The following is a 20,412-nucleotide window of genomic DNA, read 5'->3' as shown; positions in this document are numbered from 1 at the left end:
AGACGAAGAAGGAGAACGAAGACAAAGGATTGTGAATATATGTGGAGGATTCTAAGTTATCGGCTTTACAAATCCCATCCCACAAATTCTAATCTTTGGATATATGGTTCCTCTTCGACTCCTCTTATTCGATCATCACTCCCGCGTTTCTCTCCTTCCTTTTCATCTCCCATCTCTGCGGCAACTACCAAGTCATTCGATCGACCTGCATGAACCAAATCAATGTCGTCTTAAGTTTTTCTTTGTCAACAATTTATTTATTTGATATTAATATGATCTATTATTTAACTCCGTATAAAAGGTAGAATACACAGATTTGCGTGGTTTTATATATTGTTATGGTTTAAGACTGTAACATTCATAAATTTCCACGTTTCTTTGCTAAACATTTGGTACTTGCACCACAAGTTATCTTCCATTTGTCTAGAGTTTTAGGTTTCATATCAAACCGAGTAAACAGATTACGGTTCTCGGGTCGCGTAAAGAAATAACCGGTACATTGTAACAGCTTGTTACAATGATAGCTAGAATCGATGAACAAAGAGATTTGTGAAATAGATTTCTTAATTATTTCTTAATCGTAACAAATTTTAAACTTATATACCAAAGGTTACGGCTAAACCTGAAATATATTCTAATTAACTTAACCAAAGGATCAAACCAGCTTGTCTAATAGTGTTTCCACATAAAATCTATATATATATATATATATATATATATATTTTGAATTTATTAGGAAACTAAGTGATTATGGAGTTCAATTTTGGTCAACGTACACATTAATGATTTGTAATTTTGACACTGCCTTTGCTCAGTTCTGAAACCTTTTTGTAAATTCTTCAGAGTCTACCCATATGATTCCCTCTGTTTGTTTTTAAAGAAGGATCTCACACAAAAGTTGTAGAGAGACGACACAAACGGATTGGGCCAGCTACTATAGAAGACTCATTCTCTTCTCTTAATGCAGGCAATATAAATCAACAGATTGCAGAAGATCCACAAAGGAAAGAGGAATGAAAACCTGAATAAACAATACATGTCTAGATTCTGCATCAGAAAAGCTCAGACTTAAAGATGGTCAATGCAAAAAACTACTTTAGTAGACACATCCATCATAAATAAGACAGAAAAATACAGTGCCAACTGCCAACCCATTTTAAAAGGAAGTAGACTGCAAAGGATGAGAGTAAAGAGTGATTCATGGAAAATACAATAAGACATACAGAGGAGAATAATAACAAAAAGGAAACAATACCAATTGAGAACAATCCTTGAGGAAACTAGTGAGGAACACAAAGCTTACTTCTCTTAAATTAATACCAGTGAACTATAACAAAAAAAAATAAAAAATAACCAAGAATCAAACCCCACGAAAAAGCAGCTCATGAAACCTAAATCAACCAAAGATGAAAAATCCAGCATATGAGAGTAAGATAAAATACAAACATAGAGAAGCAACCTCACTAGTTATTAGTTAACAACTGTCATGAGACAGACGAAGACTAGCCTCCCATGCATCCTCAATATACCTATAAAGGACGGGAGTAATTCACATAAGAAAAAACCCACGTCACAAGCATATGAGAGTATGATCAAACACTAAACAGAGCTGTAGCTAAGACAACCAGAGATAAAGGGGAAAGAAACTAGTTAGTAATCTGACATTCAAATGAAAGGTGATCTTAAACCACAGGTCTAGCCTTAAGCAGACCTACAAGACATATAAACATTCAATACAAAATTACTAACAGAGTACAAAGTATAATAAAATTTAAGATCTAAATCAAAATTTTCACAAACCCTAATAAGGAAACAGAGAGAAATAAGAAACCGGCAAAGAGGTAACATGGAACGCCGAGAGATCAAAGATCAACTGAGACAGAATATAACAGAGGTAATTGTAAAAATGCTAAAAAAATCCTGAAATTATTTTTATTTAAACGTTTAATACCCAATGGTTTTGGATTGGAATAAAAATACACCAAATAATAAAGATGTGTTATATAAAACCCAAAATAATTAGTTTTGTTATTTTCATACCCACGATTTTTCAATAAATGAAAAATCAAAATTCTAATTTTACCCCTGGTTATCTAATTAATTATTAATTTTATATAAAAAATCTTGGTTTTCTGTTAACCATATCAAACCGAGTTAACCGGTATTTAATTACTCTTAAAACCGTTTCTTCAACCTTCCGCTATCGGGTTGGATATTTTTTGATCAAGATGGAGCAGACTCGATCGGGGAACAATTCTGGGCGAGTTGTTGTGTTCATTTTTATTTTTTGGATCATACAAAGAAGAAGAAATCGGTGATGGGTGAGATTTGCGGGATTATTCAGTAGCAAGAGTTTCATCGGAGTTAGAAGGTGAAGAAGTTTCAAGCTTCGTTTGGCTCTCTTCCATGGCGTAAGATGATTCACCTCCTCAAAGTTTGTATCTTTTTTAACATCTGATCAAAGGAGGGTTTGGGGTTTTGGATTTGATTTCTGAGTGTTAAAGTTTCAATCTTATTTTTTTAAAGTTGAAAAATTTGGGTTTAGATGGTGTGAACGGGTTTATAGGGTTTGATTATGTGGATGGCTACTCGATCTAATTCTGGGTTCGAGTCTTTGAGTTCTATAAAGAGCCATCATGCTTTTAATTACCAAACTAACAACTCTTCGAATCCTCTTGATTTAGTTTCTGGTTCCAAGCTTGATACTTCCATGGTTTTTTTTCGAGTTTATGGAATTTCCGATTTCTTCTTCTTTGTATGATCCAAAAAAATAAAAATGAACACAACAACTCGCCCAGAATTGTTCCCCGATCGAGTCTGCTCCATCTTGATCAAAAAATTACCAACCCGATAGCGGAAGGTTGAAGAAACGGTTTTAAGAGTAATTAAATACCGGTTAACTCGGTTTGATATGGTTAACAGAAAACCGAGATTTTTTATATAAAATTAATAATTAATTAGATAACCAGGGATAAAATTAGAATTTTGATTTTGTTGAAAAATCGTGGGTATGAAAATAACAAAACTAATTATTTTGGGTTTTATATAACACATTTTTATTATTTGGTGTATTATTATTCCAATCCAAAACCATTGGGTATTAAACGTCCAAATAAAAATAACTTCGAGTTTTTTTTAGCATTTTTCCCATTGTTAATATAACAGGAAGTTGTGTTATTCGGGGAAAAAAAAATGATAGGCGAGAAGATAGATTCAACTCAACATAAAAATCCCATTGCCTCCACAATCTGTATCTTCGTTCACATTTTTTTCACCCCTCTATATTTTACACCTTTATATTTACACCTCTTTGTTTATTATATATAAACTTTTATGAAATACAAAAACAAATCTCGAATTTATTGTTTTCTAAGTATTTTTTAAACTTACAAGTTAATAAATAAAATCATAGATTTATATGTTTATAATTATAGCAAACTCACTTTTAGGGGTCAATTTAAATATAACGGATGAGATTATTTTTATTATCTCATCTAACTGTTTAGATTTGTTAATTATCTTAAAAGTTGCAATATATATTTTGATCCAACAATTGTGTTTCTTCCTCGTACACCCAGCTTTCAATATTCACATTTGTTAGTTTTCGCACATTTTTGTATTACACATCTTTGTTTATATATATATATATATATATATATATATATATATATATATAAATGTATTTTTTTTATGGACCTTGAAAAAAGTTTTTGTCATTTGACTATTGTTTAATACCTCAAAATTTAAAAATTCTGAGTATTATTTTCTTTCAATTTATTAATCAACATTAATTCACTCATCTTTGTTAAAAATTTTGGATTGTTTTATTTATTGATTCATTCATCTAACTTTTGTTTGGTGTCGTTTTCCATCTAATTGTATTGATCATCTCTTTCAAGTATTAATTTAGGTAATTAATTGTGATTTCTAATTTTTCTTAGATTTATCTTTTTAACCAATTTAGTTGGTTGCAGTTGCGGGAGCTCTTTCTCCCTAATTCTCTTATTATTTTTTATAAATTTGGATAGAATAATAATTCAAATTTGATTCTATGTGAATATCTTTTAAAATTAATTATCTGAGTATGATTCAGCAAACCTAACTTTATATATCTTTAATATTATTTTCTTATTATTACTGAATCGATTTTTTATTTATATATATATAACAAATATTTTATTTAACTAATTTGGTTAATTCATCTTAGTTATTATTTCTGACTTTTATATTATACAATTAAAAATTACTAAAAAAATTTCACTCGAAATATAAAATTAACAATGTTAATCATTTCAAATTTTCACTTTCATCCTAGTTTTCAACAAAAGTAAATGGTAAATGAAAGGAGAGAAAACATCCAAAAACGTAAGAAAAATATCTAGACACAGTCACATTATAGAGCTGACACATTTTTGGTTTTTTCTTCAAAAGAGTACACCCGTTACTTCAAGTTTCTGAAAACGTTCAAAACAGCAGATTTGATATTAGCTACAAACTAATTGAAAAAGCAATAAGACAACAGATGTTATAAAAGCTGGTTTTATTCAGACATATATATCCTATGCATCTTCTCAGACTCGGTTACATTAACCAGAATCACTCATTTCACATATTCCTATGGATCTAATCAAACCTCAGCCACTCGAACTCCGCCACGTGGTGGCCATGCCTTGGCCAGGAAGAGGCCACATTAACCCAATGTTAAACCTTTGCAAACGCCTCGTCCGGCGAGACCCAAACCTCATCGTCACATTCGTCGTCACAGAAGAATGGCTCGGGTTCATTGGATCCGACCCGAAACCTAACCGGATCCACTTCGCCACTCTCCCAAATCTCATCCCTTCCGCACTCGTCCGGGCCAACGACTTCATCAGCTTCGTCGACGCCGTCTTCACCAGATTAGAGGAGCCCTTCGAGCAGCTACTTGACCGTCTCAGCTCTCCACCTCCTAACGCAATCATCGCAGACACTCACATCATTTGGGCAGTGCGTGTCGGCACAAAAAGGAACATTCCGGTGGCTTCTTTCTGGACCACGTCCGCCACGATTCTCTCTCTCTTCATTCACTCAGATCTTCTCGCAAGTCACGGCCATTTCCCGGTAGAACCATCAGGTATATATACTCTGTTTCAGATAGCAAAGTTCATATTTTTGTTTCAGGTATACTCTGTTTCAGATAGAAAAGTTTACATTTTTTGTTAGATAGAAATCGTAAAGTTCAATCCTTTTTAGACATAATTCTTGATTCTTGAATCTTTAATTGTTTGTAGAATCAAAACTTGAGGAGATCGTTGATTACATCCCGGGTTTGTCTCCGACGCGAATCCGTGATTTGCAGATCTCTCACGGCTATTGTCATGAGATCTTCAATGCATTCAAAAAGTCTTTCGGTGAGCTCTCCAAAGCCAAGTACCTTCTCTTCCCTTCTGCATATGAGCTCGAACCAAAAGCCATCGACTTTTTCACTTCCAAGTTTGATTTCCCTGTTTACGCCACTGGTCCGTTAGTACCCTTTGAAGATATATCCGTTGGAAATGATGGCACCAAACCCGATTACATTCAACGGCTTGACGAGCAACCAGAAAGCTCTGTGCTTTATATATCTCAGGGGAGTTTTCTTTCGGTCTCTCAAGCTCAGATGGAGGAGATAGTGGTAGGTGTGAGAGAGATTGGAGTCCGGTTTCTTTGGGTAGCTCGTGAGAGTGAGTTGAAGCTTAAGGAGTCTCTTAAAGGTAGCTCGGGTTTTGTGGTGAGCTGGTGCCATCAGCTGCGTGTGCTTTGTCACAAAGCTGTAGGCGGGTTTTGGACGCATTGCGGGTTTAACTCGACATTGGAAGGGATATATTCGGGTGTACCAATGCTTGCGTTTCCTGTTTCTTGGGATCAGTTTCTGAACGCTAAGTTAATTGTTGACGAGTGGAGGGTCGGAATGAGGATCGAGAGGAAGAAGACAGAGCTGCTGATAGTGAGTGATGAGATCAAGGAATTGGTAATAAGGTTTATGGATGGAGAGAGTGAAGATGGGAAAGAGATGAGAAAAAGGGTTTGTGATCTCAGTGAGATATGTCGAGGTGCGGTTGCAGAAAGTGGTTCTTCTGATACTGACATCGACGCTTTCATTAAAGATATTACCAAGATCGTTTGAGTTCTATTGTGAACGATTAGGGTCTAAGTTTGTTAAATATTCAAATTTAAGATTGTTTGTAGAACTGTGTTATTTGTAATTTTATTTCATTCATTTTGTGCATTTTCGTTTCGTCTTTATATTAGTGTTCCGTGTTCGTTTGTTTTACGTTAAATAAAATAAAAAAGCATAAAGCTGTTGGCTTTGTTTTTTATTTTTTCTGAAGTTAGGCAGAGCCCTGAGCACTATCTCTATTACACCAACCAACATGTCTACTACCTTTTAGCATTGTCTCGACTCATGCGGATGATCTATTCACACGCATTTTCATTACAACAACAAGGAATGACACAACCGTTCAGTTCTATCCTTATTTTGATTCGTATACGCTCTATTCGAACGGAATCCTAAATATTAGAGAAAAGAGTTTCTTCATGATCCTATTTATACTAAATTTATCTAGTTTGAACGTTAAAGTCTTTAGTCATTACTACTCTTTCTTTCAATTGTTGTTCCAATTATCATCTCATTTTGTAATATATATTATAAAATCTAAAAATCATACATCTGACAGAAAAATAAAGAACCTAAAACTTTTTTTTTGTTGTTGTTATTTGTGGAGGACAGACAATTATTTTGTTTCCAGAACATATTTGAGTTATTGACTATAGAAGCTTAAATTAGTTTTAACTTCAGTTTTTTTTTTTAATTTCCCTCTCTCTTTTAGTGAAATTCAAATATTCTTTTTTACTTATTTATTTTAGGATATTATCTTGCTTCGAATATTCATATCCATAATATTTTGTATTAGGATCCGATAATGGTAAACACTAAACAGGCTAAAAAGGAAGTTTAAGACAAAAGAATATTTATTACTTGGCGAACGGGTGTGTGTTTAAAAGCCCACAAGACAAGACAGAGGTGTTCCTCCTTGTCCTATATGTCTTTAGTTAAACCGCCGCTCCTCTCTCTGGTCGGAGAAATCTCCAGATTTGGTATTTCTCCAACCTTCTCGGAACCCTAATTTAACAACCTCCTCCTTCCCCCTTCTTCAGATTCATCTTCTACCCTCCCTAAAAGCTCAAACCTTTCAATCCTAAAAAACAATGGCGACAGAAGCCACAACTGCATCCAAATTCCCAGAATCCGATCTCCGTCCAATCCCACAACCACCAGATTTTCATCCAGCAATCGTCGTTCCAGCTCAAAACACAGCTCTCCGATTCTGGCAGCTCATGGTCGCAGGTTCAATCGCTGGCTCTGTTGAACACATGGCTATGTTTCCAGTAGATACAGTCAAAACCCATATGCAAGCTCTCCGTTCATGTCCCATCAAACCAGTCGGTTTACGTCAAGCTTTCCGTTCAATTATCAAAACCGATGGTCCATCTGCTTTGTACAGAGGTATTTGGGCAATGGGGCTTGGTGCTGGACCAGCTCACGCTGTTTATTTCTCATTCTATGAAGTCTCCAAGAAGTTTTTATCTGGTGGGAACCCTAATAACTCTGCTGCACACGCCATCTCGGGTGTTTTCGCTACTATATCGAGTGATGCTGTGTTTACTCCAATGGATATGGTTAAGCAGAGGTTACAGATTGGGAATGGGACTTATAAGGGAGTTTGGGATTGTATTGGTAGGGTAATGCGTGAGGAAGGGTTTGGTGCTTTTTATGCTTCGTATAGAACTACTGTGTTGATGAATGCTCCGTTTACTGCTGTTCACTTCACTACTTATGAGGCGGTTAAGAAGGGATTGAGGGAGATGTTGCCTGAACACGCTGGTGGTGAAGAGGATGAGGAAGGTTGGTTGGTTTATGCTACTGCTGGAGCTGCTGCTGGTGGGTTAGCGGCTGTTGTAACTACTCCGCTTGATGTTGTTAAGACGCAATTGCAGTGTCAGGTGAGTTGAAATTTCTAAAGCTATTGACTTTGCGTTATCTGATAATAGCCAATGTGATTATTGATAAACACATAGGTGTATACTAGATGCTTGATTGCATTACACATAGTTACTTTGTGATCATGTAACTCAACAACTGGACTAGGATTAGGTTCTTTAGATTAACTTGTTTTGATTTTCGTGGTTTATGCTTTTGTCTACTTAATGTTTGACAATCACATAGTGTTTGGCTGTGGTTATTGTGTAGTTTATATCTTTCTGGTTTGAAATTTGTCTAAGTTTATGAGGTAGGAAAACTATCTAGTCGTGTTGAGCTGTAAGTGTCCTCGGTGTAAAAGTGGCATAGCTTTAACTAATTCTGGTTTGAAACTGGCGACTAAAGGTGTAGAATTTGTGGCATAAAATTTACTTAATTTAGGGGATATGTTCCTAATTGTGTGATATCAGTTTTGACTTAAATGATGAAGAGAGATCAATAAAATGTCAGCTCTAAGCTTAGAATCTTTGGCAATACACTTTCTTGGATATTTTTAAAAACATTTCTCTGGTTATGTATTTCAGGGTGTGTGTGGTTGTGATCGTTTCAAGACCAGTTCAATAAGCGATGTGTTCCGAACAATTGTGAAGAAAGACGGTTATCGAGGACTAGCCAGAGGATGGCTACCAAGAATGCTATTCCACGCTCCAGCAGCTGCTATCTGCTGGTCCACTTATGAAACAGTCAAATCCTTCTTTGGAGATCTCAATGGTGAATCAAACGTAGCTTGAAAAGGGACACAAACATGCATTCGGCTTATTTGCTTGCCTGATTCAGGTGATTGATTCTTCATAGAGCTACTGGTTTGTTAGTGTTAACACTAGCTCTTAGAGAGATCTCTGTTTGTATAATGATTCGTTTTTACTTAATAATGTTGTCAGATTAGAGTTGCACAACCCAAGGCCTTTTTTCAGATTTGCATTGGCAGAGAAGTTTTGTATTTTTATTTGTTTTTGTGACAATATACTATAAAGAGATAGATGAGCTTAAAGAGTATTCACAAGGATGAATTATATTTTTGAAAACACTTTCTTATTGAGAGAAAGGGACAAGTTTCTACAAGGACTTGTACAAAAAGAATAAAGAGAAATTCACATAAACTTTCTCATGAACAGAGTGACTCATGAGCTAACAACTTTGGCAACGATCACAGTGACATCATCAAGCTTCCCTCCTGCAATTTTCAGAACCAAAGATCAACTCAGAAACTACCCATTGTTTAGCATATCATGCTTCAACATTGTTGTTTATTTACCTGTAAGCTTCTTTCCTAGTGCCTTCTTCCAGAGAGGAACATCAAACCCCTATTATGACAAAACGCATATACATGAATTTTAGATACATGTTAAAAATTCATTCTTAGATCAAGTTAAATCTTACCTTGGCTCTTGCTTCTAATGCATATGGAGATTCAAACTCTGTATCTCTTGAATGGCTACTCGCCACTTCAGCTAATAACCTCGCTGTTAATAGTTGAAGCAAAACAAACCATGTCACTTCTAAACTTCAGATTAGATATCAAGAGAGATGGTCTATACATACATGATTCAGCAACATCAGCATGCTTGGTCACAATCGAAACGATCTCATGGTCAAACACATTATCGAAAAGCCCATCTGAACCCATCACGATCACGTCTCCCTTCTGTACTTCCACTATGCTAAACTGCTTGAATTGCAAAAGCATATTACAGAGAGGTACAATACATAACAAAAATCATGAAGAGTTGGTAAAGATTTATATACCGATGCATCTAGATAAGTTTGAGCAGATCCCTCAGAGCTAAGTTGGTAAGGACAGTCAAAATAGTGCTCTTGTGGAGTAGTGGCAAAAATAATCTGACCTGAAAATGAGAATAAGGCAATCTCTTTGTCAAAGGCTGAACCTGAAAGAATCTAAGCATTTCAGGTTACAGAAGGATAAGAGAAGGAACAAAAAACCTTCACGAAGAAGTTTAAGTCCACAGTCCCCTACATTGCCTATTTTGAGAATTCCCACCTCCTCAAGCATAGCTAGAATACTGCTTCACCAATAACCTCGACATCAAGCTATCCAAAAAGGGACAAAAACCAACCTTGAATAACAATTAGGACAAAATCATTCAAAACCTCACATTGTGGCAGAACCTCTGGAGGTAGTTGCGGTATGAGCTTTGTCAATGAGAAAACCAGGATCATATCTGACCTGTTCCAATTCAAGAAAATCAAAAGATAAAACTAAACTAATACTTGCAGTGAGATTTAAAATCTTACATCTTCATCATCAACTAGACGAGAAGCATTAGCCATAAGTTCTTTAGAGAACAAGGAAGGATCAACATCTTGTTCAGCCCAACTGAGACAAAAAGACACAAACTTTAACAAAGATGAGATAAACCCAGAAACAAACTCAACTCAAAGTTACCATAAGCAATCCAAAGCTTACCCGGAGACACCATCTGCAACAGCCATGACTCCTCCTCTATAACTACTCACAAAGAAAGCATCTTCACCACCTTTCTCTACCTATTCCGACACTAAAGGTCGATTTTTAATTGCATAAACCTTCTCTAAGCAAATCCTAATTCATTACATCCATTGAAGAAGACAACAGAGAGTTGATGTACCTTATCTGGATGTGGGATTGCGTGAGTTCCGACAGATAAAGAGAGTTCGGGCCTAAATGAAATATGCAAACATATTTGGACAAATGAGTCCTCAGTTTCGAGCAAAGTAATGAACTTTCAGCAAACTTAGCCAAGGGAAAGAAAGAGCCAAACCGAAGTGGTTGGATTTCTGATGGAGCACAGAGACAGAGGAAGTTACGAGTTGAGTTTGGAAGGTTGGTGTGTGAGAGACGAAGCGATGGTCGTGCCTGAGGAACCATCATTCTCGTCATTGGAATCGCCATTTCCTCCGACTTCTTGCTCTCTCTCTCTCTCTCTCTCTTTTCAATCCTGTGGTTGTGACTTGTGTGAAATTGTGAATGTTGTCAGAATAAAAGGCTATAATAAAATTATCAGAAGAGATAGAAGCAACAAGCACCAGTGGTCTAGTGGTAGAATAGTACCCTGCCACGGTACAGACCCGGGTTCGATTCCCGGCTGGTGCATTTGAGCTGTGATGATATTGGTTTAAGCGTTGGTTGGGTCCTTCGCACTCTCCTGAACTTTCAGTTGAGATTTGCCATACCTCTGAGCTCTTTTTTTTCCTTTTTTTAATAGATCAAAATACATTTTATGTTCTAACTTTTTATTAGTAAGATTTATATGATTAATTTTCTGCCATTTAAATTAATATTAAAATTTGGTTGAAATATTTATAATAAATCAAGTCTAATCAAGAATAATGCAAACCACAATGATTTATCTACCTTAATTATGATATTTTCTATGAAATATATATACAAAATCATAATTCAGTAACACAACTTCACTAAAAAAAAAATATAACACTCCATCAACTATATTAAAAATCAAATAAACTTAATGAATTATAATATAAAATCACTAAAATTATATATACAAATAAAAGAAAAAGTTGTCTTGTGATGTACCACGGGCTAAATCCTAATATATATGTACAATCAGATTAAACTTTTTTTTTTTTGTGTTTGAAAAGCCTTAAGTTGCAAAACTGTATGTTTATTTTATTTTATTTTAAGTTAACTGACTTCTTAACTTTGAAAGTTTGAATTGTCCCATTCAAATTTTTGTTCAACCACATTTCTCGAGAAGAATATATTGAATGATAATCTATCCAATTTTATGCAACTTAATATTTCCAACCTATTCAATTTTTTGCAACCATTTGTAGCCTTGAATATTGTTCAACTTTTTTTTTCAACTAACATTTTTCAACCATTCAGCTATAATGTTTAATTTTCACCCATATGGGTGCAAATGGTTGCAAAGTTTAAAATCTCAAAAAGTTGAAAAAAACTTATGCTGCAAATGGTTGCATAAAATTAAAAAAATGAGTTGAACAAAATTGAGTTGGAAAATATTCAACCCATTCATCTCCAAAATAGTGGTTGAACAAGTTGAACATTTTTGCTGTAGGATTAGTTTATTTTTTCAACTTTTTAGGTTGAATGGGTTGAATAGATTTTTCCAACTTCTTCAACTTCTTCCAATCAAATGGTGAAACTTGGTTGAATAATTTTTTTCAACTCCTTCAACCTTTTTAATTGTGCAACCATTTGCACCCTTATTCAACCGATTTTCACCATTTGAGTTGAAAAGGTTGAAAAATTATTCAAATACCATTTGCATATGGATGAAAATTAAACAAATTATAAAGAAAAAGTGTTCATTTTGTTCAATGATTACAAATAAAATAGTTTTTTGTTTTATTTCAAATCACCTTGATCATTTTCAATCTATATTAATTTTCTATATAGTGATTAATATTTGATTCTCCTTTTTAGATATTCTGTTATTTTTAAAATCACCATTTCAAATTTAGAAAAGTTAAATAATACATAATTTTTTACTAATTAATTATCATATTATGTTTATAAATAATAATATGGAGTGAATCTTTCTTATTTTTTTAAGCGTTATTATATTATGTTTATAAATGATAATATGTACTGAATTTTTCTTATTTTCTTAACCGTTATTGTGAATTGATACTCTAGAATTAACATTAACAAATACATTCTCAAGCTTTAAATGTGTTCTTTTTCTTTAAAGATAATTACTTTTTATTATGAGTAAAATCTTTAAACTTTAGTTTATTATTTCAAAAAAAAAAAATCACTTTTTTATTCTACTAAACAATTGTAACTCTTTAAAATGAATGTTGTAGTGTTAGATATATGATAAATTTATTTTTCCTATTTCTATTTATCTAAAAATATTTACACATTATATGTTAAGATAGAATTATCTAATTTTATATTTATCTAATCTGTATTCATACTTTTCATATGTTTGTGTTGTATCTTTTTATATTTTGTTTTTTAATATTTTTTTCTAAATTATTGGCTTCATTTAATGAAAGATAACAATATAAAGTCTAAAATTAATTTTACTTCTAATGTTTTGTTTTAGCAATAAATGTGATGACATAGCTGCTAATGTGGAAACCCTAGATAAAGAGAGGGCTCTCTAATTATTTTGTTTTGTGCATGTTCTATGTTTTTAAAACCCACAATAAAAATTGTGATTTCTTCGGCTACGGACAGAGTTAAAATTGACAGATATAGATTGGTAGGATAGAATGAGAGTGTGACACATTTGCATTTGCACAAGCTTGAGAAGACATCAATCTCATCTCTATTTTTGTTCTCTTTTTTTTCATATATATTTTACCGGTTAGCCCCGTTATTAAATATCAAATATTGGTAACACCCCCCAATTAGTAACATTTAAAAGTGAGATTCAGCACTCGTATATATATCTCTCCTTTTTGATTTGGTTAGCCATCTACAGCACTTCGCTCCTAGATTCAGCACTCAACGGATCATTATTTTTTACACCCCAACTAGTAACGTTTAAAAGTGTGTCATGTGATGTTAATTTTGTTGGTTATTATAGATTGTGACTGCAAAGCAAATAATAAACAACAACAAAGTATGAGCGATAGCCACAAGTTCCAGTTGGGAACAATTGGTGCTTTGAGTTGATCCGTTGTGTCTTTTGTCTCGATCATGATCTGCAACAAAACGCTTATTAGCACCCTTGGTTTCACATTTGGTAATTAAGCTATTACCACTACGGCACTACTACTACTTTGAGTAAAGTTACATGCATTTTAACCTCATAGTTTTACCGAAATTTCTCACTGGCTTACAGCAACCACACTGACGAGCTGGCATCTTTTAGTCGCATTTTAGATACATATACATATTTTACCAATTTAGATACATTTTTATATACAAAATGTAGATCAGTGTAACTCCATACACCATCATTTCACAGTAAGTTTTGGGAAAGAGGAGGGAACACAGCTTTTTGTTGATCAAATTTATATGTACATATTTGTCCACCTTTGTCTTTTATAGATTTTCTTGTATTGAAAAGGCCTTTTTGTGTCCAAATTGAGTGAATTTAATTATATTAATATACTTATCCCCTGTTACAGCATCAAAGCACCAGTGGTCTAGTGGTAGAATAGTACCCTGCCACGGTACAGACCCGGGTTCGATTCCCGGCTGGTGCATTTGAGCTGTGATGAAATTGGTTTAAGCGTTGGTTGGGTCCTTCGCATTCTCCCGAGCTTTCGGTTGATATACGCCACACCTCTGAGCTCTTTGTTTTTTTTTCCTTTTCTTGTTCCCCCTCTGAGCTCTAAAGACAAAGAGGTAACCTTCTGGAACAAACTGTAAAATAAACATGAAAAGTGAACCTTATCAACATACTGATTCTTTTTCAAGGATGAACAAGTGGTTAATTACAAGTTACTCACCATTGCTTCCATTCCATAGGCCATTGGCCTCTAAGAAAAAAAACTTAATCTTGCACAACATCATCATTAACAAAGAGCATCACGAACCTGTACGTACACATTTTATTCCTTAAGAAAAAGGGTGTGCATTTCTGAAAAAAGTAATTGTTTGAGAAGCCTCTTTAAAAGTAATACTTGGCACCCGTGGTTTAGTTGTAGAATAGAACCCTGCCACAGTTAAAAAACGGGTTTAGCGGTGGCTTCACATTATTCTGACTTCTCGGATGTGTTGCCTCTTGACTGAGATCTTTTTTTTCTTTTTTTCTTTTTTGATAAAGTTTTAGGAGTTTATATTCTCGGAGGAAGTTTTAGGATTTTCTTCAAAAACAAAATAGATTTTTCTATTTCGTAAAATAGTTGAGTGAGGCAATGAGGTTGCGCAAAGGGACAACTTTTAGTTACATTCATCAATGTCTTACACCACATATATATGAAAAAATATTGCTACAAAACATGATAACACGGACTTAGATGAGTTTCTCATTAGACGATATATATCTTGGATTACTTATTGATCCTCTAGTAAAAGGCTTTTCTTGTCAATGGTTCTTTTTCCAATGCTATTTGTATTGAAATTCATGTAGTGTCAATGATCCTCTAGTAAGATCTTGCCGTTTTGGTGAATGACCAAAAAAAATGGATGACAAATTTAGTAAATAGTAACCGCTAATGTCTTTTAATAAAGGAAAGGTTACAAAATTCGACATGTAGAAATTAATTTCCATCTTGTATCATTTGGAACCGGGTGAAAGTGAAATTACCATCCAATAATCCATAATTACAATTACAAACAAGTTCACATGACTAGCAAAACCTTCAAAAAGAAATATGCTCGAACTCGCATTTGAGATGTTAGTTTTAAGTTTCAACGTATAAATAAATAAATGTTACCATTTTAAATAATAAGCACCAGTGGTCTAGTGGTAGAATTATCCTTTGCTAAGCATAGGTCCCGTGTTCGATTCCCGGCTAGGTGCATGAACATGTGAGCTATGATGAAAGTAAATTGAGCTGTGGTGATGAATCTTCGGATGTGATATAAACCTCGCTTTAACCTGAGCTCACTCTTTTCTTTTTATTCTTATTTTTTTTTGTCAACAATTCTTATAACTTCATAGTAGATGATGTCCCCCTGAATCAAAGTGCAACAAAACCCAAAAAAACAGTATTATATAACACAAACTTGGGATTGCCACTCTCTTCAACTGAAACTAAAAAGATATCTCTCTCAATACATATATCATGTAAAGTTTCAAATAAATATTCCATACAAAACTTTGAATTCTCAAACTACTGAAGCACCAGTACATAAATTTTAGATTAACTTATTATTAGTGATTCTCAACTGAATTACAAAACGCTAGGCAGAGTCTTAAGCACTGATATTTTCAACGCTGGCGCTTTTATCTACTCTCTTGAATATCCCTGCAATTACCTGGTGTTTGAAAATGCCACAAAACACACACAACTTAGAAGAAAGAAGAATAAACATCAATCTACAACGGAGAAGATTACGAGGCTAGAAAAAATACCTTTCCAGGTCCCAATTCATAGCTGCTTTGAAGTCCTTTGGATAAGAGAGTCTTTACTGTTGTCTCCCATTGGACTGGAGATGTCACCTGCGGTTACAAACATATGAATTTTTGCTTCATCTTTGCGTGCCAACAAAAAAGAGGAATACATAGCTTTACTGAGTATTGGTTTCTTACCTGGCGTGCAAGTATCTTCTTAATCATGTCTGGATCTGCATGAGGCTGTGCATCGACATTCGAGATCACTGGGATCCTCGGACTTCTAATCTCCGTTGCTGCCAATGCAGCTTCTAATCTCGAGACTGCTGGCTCCATAAAACTAGTGTGGAAAGCACCTGCAACAGCTAAACGCACCTACAGAACAAGGTGCCAACAATCATGTTTCTTATATAGCATAAGGAAGACGGCAAAACATAGGATAAGGGAATGAGAGAGAGCGGATACCGTCATTCGAGCCTTGAATGACTTAGCTTTGGCTTCAACAGCTTCAATTCCCTTAAGACCTCCAGATACTGCGTAGTTACCCTGTATGCAAACCATAATATGGAATGTGAAGATGATTTTATACAAGTTTTGAATATAAAAGATTCATAGAGGACATATATATACCGGACATAAGTAATTTGCAATCTGAACTTTGTCAGCTTCATCTACTTCTTGATTTGCTGCATCACACAACTGCTGAACCTTTTCTGAGTCCAACCCTATGATACTAACCATGGCACTCTTAGCAGCATCTGCAGCAGCCTGAAAAGGCATTTTATCAAAAACTTTGTCAATGCAGCTATTCGAAGTTCGAATGGTAAAATAAGATCACTGTGAATTTCAGCCGTCACAACATCAACCTAAACTTAATCGATGAAGAATATACAGAGAAGCTTTCAATCTTACCTGCATGGCTTCTCCTCTAAGTTTTACAAGCTTCAGCCCGTCCTCGAAGCTTGAGAATAAAAGCAGTAACAGAGAAAAGAACAAAAGTACTTTAGGTGATGATGCACATAGGTAAAAGGGAACAAAGTACAGTAACATGTGGTCTTACAATGATATCTGAAAGTCCGAGATTTGGAACCACTATCATTCTATTAACTAGCAAATGGATAAACTAAGACGTAACCTAAGAAAACAGTTCTCATTCTATCACAAAAAGCCCAATATGTTTTGTGTTAACTTATCCTAATCTCGGTATCTTTAACTCCCCTGAGTTGTATTATTAACTAACCTGAAGGCTCCAGCAAAAGCCAGAGCAGTATACTCTCCCAAACTGAGACCACAAGTCACATCAACCGAGTTAATTATTTGCTCTCCGCCTTCACGAACACGGAGCAATTCAACTGCTGCTAAACTTGTGACATAAATAGCAGGCTGGAAAAATGATAGACCAAGAACTTAGAAACCATACCAAATCGTACATACTGTACATGAATTTCATAAACTACTAAAAGGAAATATCACATAAAAAAATTAAGTTCTGCTTGATATAGGGTGACACTAACAAGAAAGTAGATCATAAATCCTAACTTGTCCGGTTGTCCCTAACCAAATGTTGCAAAGACTGAGAGATATGGAAGAGAAAGATACCTGGCTTATGACCGTGGAATCAAGCTTCTCTTTTGGTCCACTAACACAAATGTCCAGAAGATCATACCTGAAAGCCACCATTTAGTTTATTCATTCACACTAAGTGAACAAAAAACAAACAAAAAGGTTCCAACTTTTTAACAATAAGGAACGTACCCTAAGATATCATTAGCTTTCTTATACAACTCTCCAGCTGCTGCAACACTCTGAGCCTCTTTTCCCATTCCTACGGCTTGAGCTCCCTGAGATTTACCAAACTCATCACAAATTCTGAGGGATTGCAAAATAGCTATATGGTCAGAGCCCTACACTATAATTACAATCAAATCAACCTGTAAACTGTGAAACCAGAACCAAAAAATTCAAAAGTGGCAAACTTTTCAATCTGGGCACTTCGAAATGTTCTAAATTGAGGCGAAATCAATAAACTTTCTTATATCAGAATCCACATTATCACTGTTCAGATAGATAACATTGCGCTACGAATCAATCCAAGTCCAGTAATCGGAAAAATTAGAGACAAAGTTACCTGACCGGGAAATAGAAACGCGGTGGTGGGTTTGTAATCGGCGAACAGAGAGTCGTGAACAGTAGTAGTCTGAGATCCAGCGGAGACGCTCATTGAAACCCTAGATCGGCTGAGATTCTTGGCGGGGAAGCAAAAGGAGGCATTTTTAGAGCAGGAGAGATTGTTAAGAGAAACGGAAGGGAGGAGCAAGGAAGAGGAAGCGGCGGTGGCCATAGCGGAGAGAGGGGTGCGCAGGATAAGAGAATTAGCAGGAGAGGTGCGTAAGATAGTAGTAAGGTGAAGCAGTGAGTGCATTCAGAGAAGGGAACAGTTGTAATAATCCTTTTAAAACAAGAAAAAAGCTTCAGCGGAGTTAACGAAGATGATGATGATAGTAGTAGATGGAGGAAGTTGAGTATCAGACCAACCGTTTTTTTTCTTTCCCTTAGATAAAAAAAAAAAAATAATAATAAATAAACTTTACAGGATTTTTTTTTTATCCCATTTGTGGAGATGATTGGAGTATAAACTAGGGTTGTGTAAGAATAATGTGTGTGTTTGTTCACTTTGGTGTTTCAACAATTCTGTATTGTGTTTTCACCGATACCACTTGTGTCTTATTGTTTGTATATATCGACTTGTGTTTCAAAATAATATAAAGAGATCGATTGGTGGTGGTGTTTGGATCATTGGGATTATGTCATTGCCTTTTTGTAATTTTTATATTCTCACAATTCATGGTATGTCTACAACAACTGCAACGACGTTATTTACTTATTTTGTTTCGAATTATTTTCTCGTAAACTTGAGGAGTGGATATGTTGCTATTGTTTGGGAAAGTCAGCTAGAAGAGGATGATGATCGAAGAACACAGCTTTATTTGGTAAACTTATAATAGGAAAAATCCAAAACACTCTCTCTATTACGAGGAAAATAACAAAAGTACAAAGGTTGAACCACTTTCAATAGAGCAGTTCACCATCTTTAACATATCAAATTATCAATTACCCACAAAGCCTTTTTCATTAATGAAAAAAAATTATAACAAAACAAGATCCAACGGTAGAGGATTTTTATTAGCATCTTGGAAGATCCAACGGTGGAGCCTGAACTGATTGCAACCGTCCACGACCGTTCTCAACTAGGAAAACCATAGCCAGACCCCATCCCAAATGTGAATCAATGTGACAATGCATAAACCATGCTCCTGCATTACACCAAATTATATGTCAAATTTTGTTTTTCACTTTTTCAGTCAATAAGATCACTTAAGCTTTGATAAGTAGAAAATATCAAATGATCTAACCTGGATTATCAGCGACGAACCGGATTGCTACCCAACCACCTGGTGGTGTCCCAATGGTGTTCCTCTCTGGTGGGTCAAATAGGTTAAACCTAGCCGGGTCTGTTCTCGGGTTGAAATTACCAAAACCTGACCCAACAACGTAGAATTGGTATCCGTGTAGATGCATGGGATGATTCTCAGGCGTGACTATGCTAGTGTCTTGTAACACAATCTGAACATTAGCTCTGTATTTAAGCTTGTATGCTTTGGTTCCTTTTATTGGCTGCCATAGCGCGCGGCTAACGTTACCGGTGTAATCGAATTGCACCGGTGGAACAGGCGGGAAATCAGTAGTGAAGATTCCGGGCATGCCTTGGTAGTAAGCTTGCATGACGGAGTTCCTACGTGGTAGAACAAAAGACATGTTGTTTATGCTGGCCGCGAATCGTGTCCCGTTAGGACCCTGGCAACGTGGACTGTTTGGGTTGGCGCAGTTGATTAGTCCCAACCCGACGGTGAAAAAGAGGTTCTCGTCGATTTGTTGTGGTACTGGAGCTCGTTTCCAGTACCGGAGACGGTTGGTGAAAGCTGTTGCGGTTGCGGTGTCGTTGAACCCGGGAAGAACAGGGAAAACCGGAGCCATCTGACCACGACCACGACCACGGCCACGTCTTGTTGGAGCGTTGACGTACTGTAAGATGGCAGTCGTGGTTGTGTTGTCGAACGGAGCGTTTGCGCTGTTGTAGGCTCGAGCTGCCATGTAGTAACGGCCAGGTCGTTGGTTTGCAGTGATGAGGACGTTAGTGGTTTGACCAGGACCGAGCATGATGACATTTGTGGTGAATGGTTTTGTGTAGGCGGAATCAGTTTCAACGACTGTGAGCTGGTGGTTGGCGACTGAGAAGAAGAGCTCTTGGTTCATACCAGCGTTGATGACTCGAAGCTGAACCGTCTCGCCAGGGAAAATTGGAAAACGCATGGTCCCAGCCCGGGAACAGCGGTAAAGATCGCCTGG

At 35.6% G+C, this 20,412-nt stretch overlaps 5 protein-coding genes and 2 non-coding genes across 9 annotated transcripts in view; 4 read left to right on the top strand and 3 right to left on the bottom strand.

Moving 5' to 3' along the window:
* Window positions 4,560–6,329, top strand: LOC104786646 (UDP-glycosyltransferase 87A1-like). Its single transcript, XM_010512096.2, has 2 exons — window positions 4,560–5,113; window positions 5,271–6,329. The coding sequence occupies exons 1-2, from the start codon at window positions 4,618–4,620 to the stop codon at window positions 6,143–6,145; spliced, it is 1,371 nt and encodes a 456-aa protein (XP_010510398.1). The 5' UTR covers window positions 4,560–4,617; the 3' UTR covers window positions 6,146–6,329.
* Window positions 7,038–9,058, top strand: LOC104786645 (mitoferrin-like). Its single transcript, XM_010512095.2, has 2 exons — window positions 7,038–8,025; window positions 8,587–9,058. Exons 1-2 carry the CDS (start codon window positions 7,231–7,233, stop codon window positions 8,791–8,793), a joined length of 1,002 nt encoding a protein of 333 aa, XP_010510397.1. The 5' UTR covers window positions 7,038–7,230; the 3' UTR covers window positions 8,794–9,058.
* On the bottom strand, window positions 9,073–11,004 carry LOC104786644 (probable protein phosphatase 2C 26). 2 transcript variants are annotated; one of them, XM_010512093.1, is made up of 11 exons: window positions 10,822–11,004; window positions 10,669–10,720; window positions 10,488–10,567; window positions 10,316–10,397; window positions 10,177–10,247; window positions 10,004–10,083; window positions 9,809–9,906; window positions 9,605–9,728; window positions 9,443–9,525; window positions 9,318–9,366; window positions 9,073–9,236 (listed from the first exon to the last, which is right to left on the bottom strand). In XM_010512093.1, exons 1-11 carry the CDS (start codon window positions 10,950–10,952, stop codon window positions 9,184–9,186), a joined length of 903 nt encoding a protein of 300 aa, XP_010510395.1. In that variant the 5' UTR covers window positions 10,953–11,004; the 3' UTR covers window positions 9,073–9,183. The 2 variants fall into 2 exon arrangements, with proteins under 2 accessions (XP_010510395.1, XP_010510396.1); XM_010512094.2 differs by having other exon boundaries at window positions 10,488–10,578; window positions 10,822–10,837.
* Window positions 11,083–11,153, top strand: TRNAG-GCC. Its single transcript has one exon. It is a non-coding gene; the product is annotated as a tRNA-Gly (tRNA).
* Window positions 14,139–14,209, top strand: TRNAG-GCC. Its single transcript has one exon. It is a non-coding gene; the product is annotated as a tRNA-Gly (tRNA).
* Window positions 15,701–18,552, bottom strand: LOC104786643 (malonyl CoA-acyl carrier protein transacylase-like). Its single transcript, XM_010512092.2, has 10 exons — window positions 18,134–18,552; window positions 17,761–17,846; window positions 17,605–17,671; window positions 17,246–17,388; window positions 16,918–16,966; window positions 16,636–16,773; window positions 16,471–16,551; window positions 16,204–16,380; window positions 16,027–16,113; window positions 15,701–15,929 (listed from the first exon to the last, which is right to left on the bottom strand). Exons 1-10 carry the CDS (start codon window positions 18,425–18,427, stop codon window positions 15,867–15,869), a joined length of 1,185 nt encoding a protein of 394 aa, XP_010510394.1. The 5' UTR covers window positions 18,428–18,552; the 3' UTR covers window positions 15,701–15,866.
* Window positions 18,970–20,412, bottom strand: part of LOC104786642 (laccase-3-like) — a 2,905-nt gene continuing 1,462 nt past the window's right edge. Inside the window, exons 5-6 of one of the 2 annotated variants that reach the window (XM_019245867.1) lie at window positions 19,419–20,349; window positions 18,970–19,319 (exon numbers count right to left, since the gene is read on the bottom strand). In XM_019245867.1, coding sequence (XP_019101412.1) covers window positions 19,189–19,319; window positions 19,419–20,349 — 1,062 coding nt within the window. In that variant the 3' untranslated portion in view covers window positions 18,970–19,188. Of the gene's footprint in view, window positions 19,320–19,418; window positions 20,409–20,412 lie in introns of both variants that reach the window. The other variant, XM_010512091.1, reaches the window with a different exon arrangement.

Source organism: Camelina sativa, chromosome 5, assembly GCF_000633955.1.
Source record: "Camelina sativa cultivar DH55 chromosome 5, Cs, whole genome shotgun sequence".
Lineage (NCBI taxonomy): Eukaryota > Viridiplantae > Streptophyta > Magnoliopsida > Brassicales > Brassicaceae > Camelina > Camelina sativa.
This window is presented reverse-complemented; position numbering and strand designations above follow the sequence as displayed.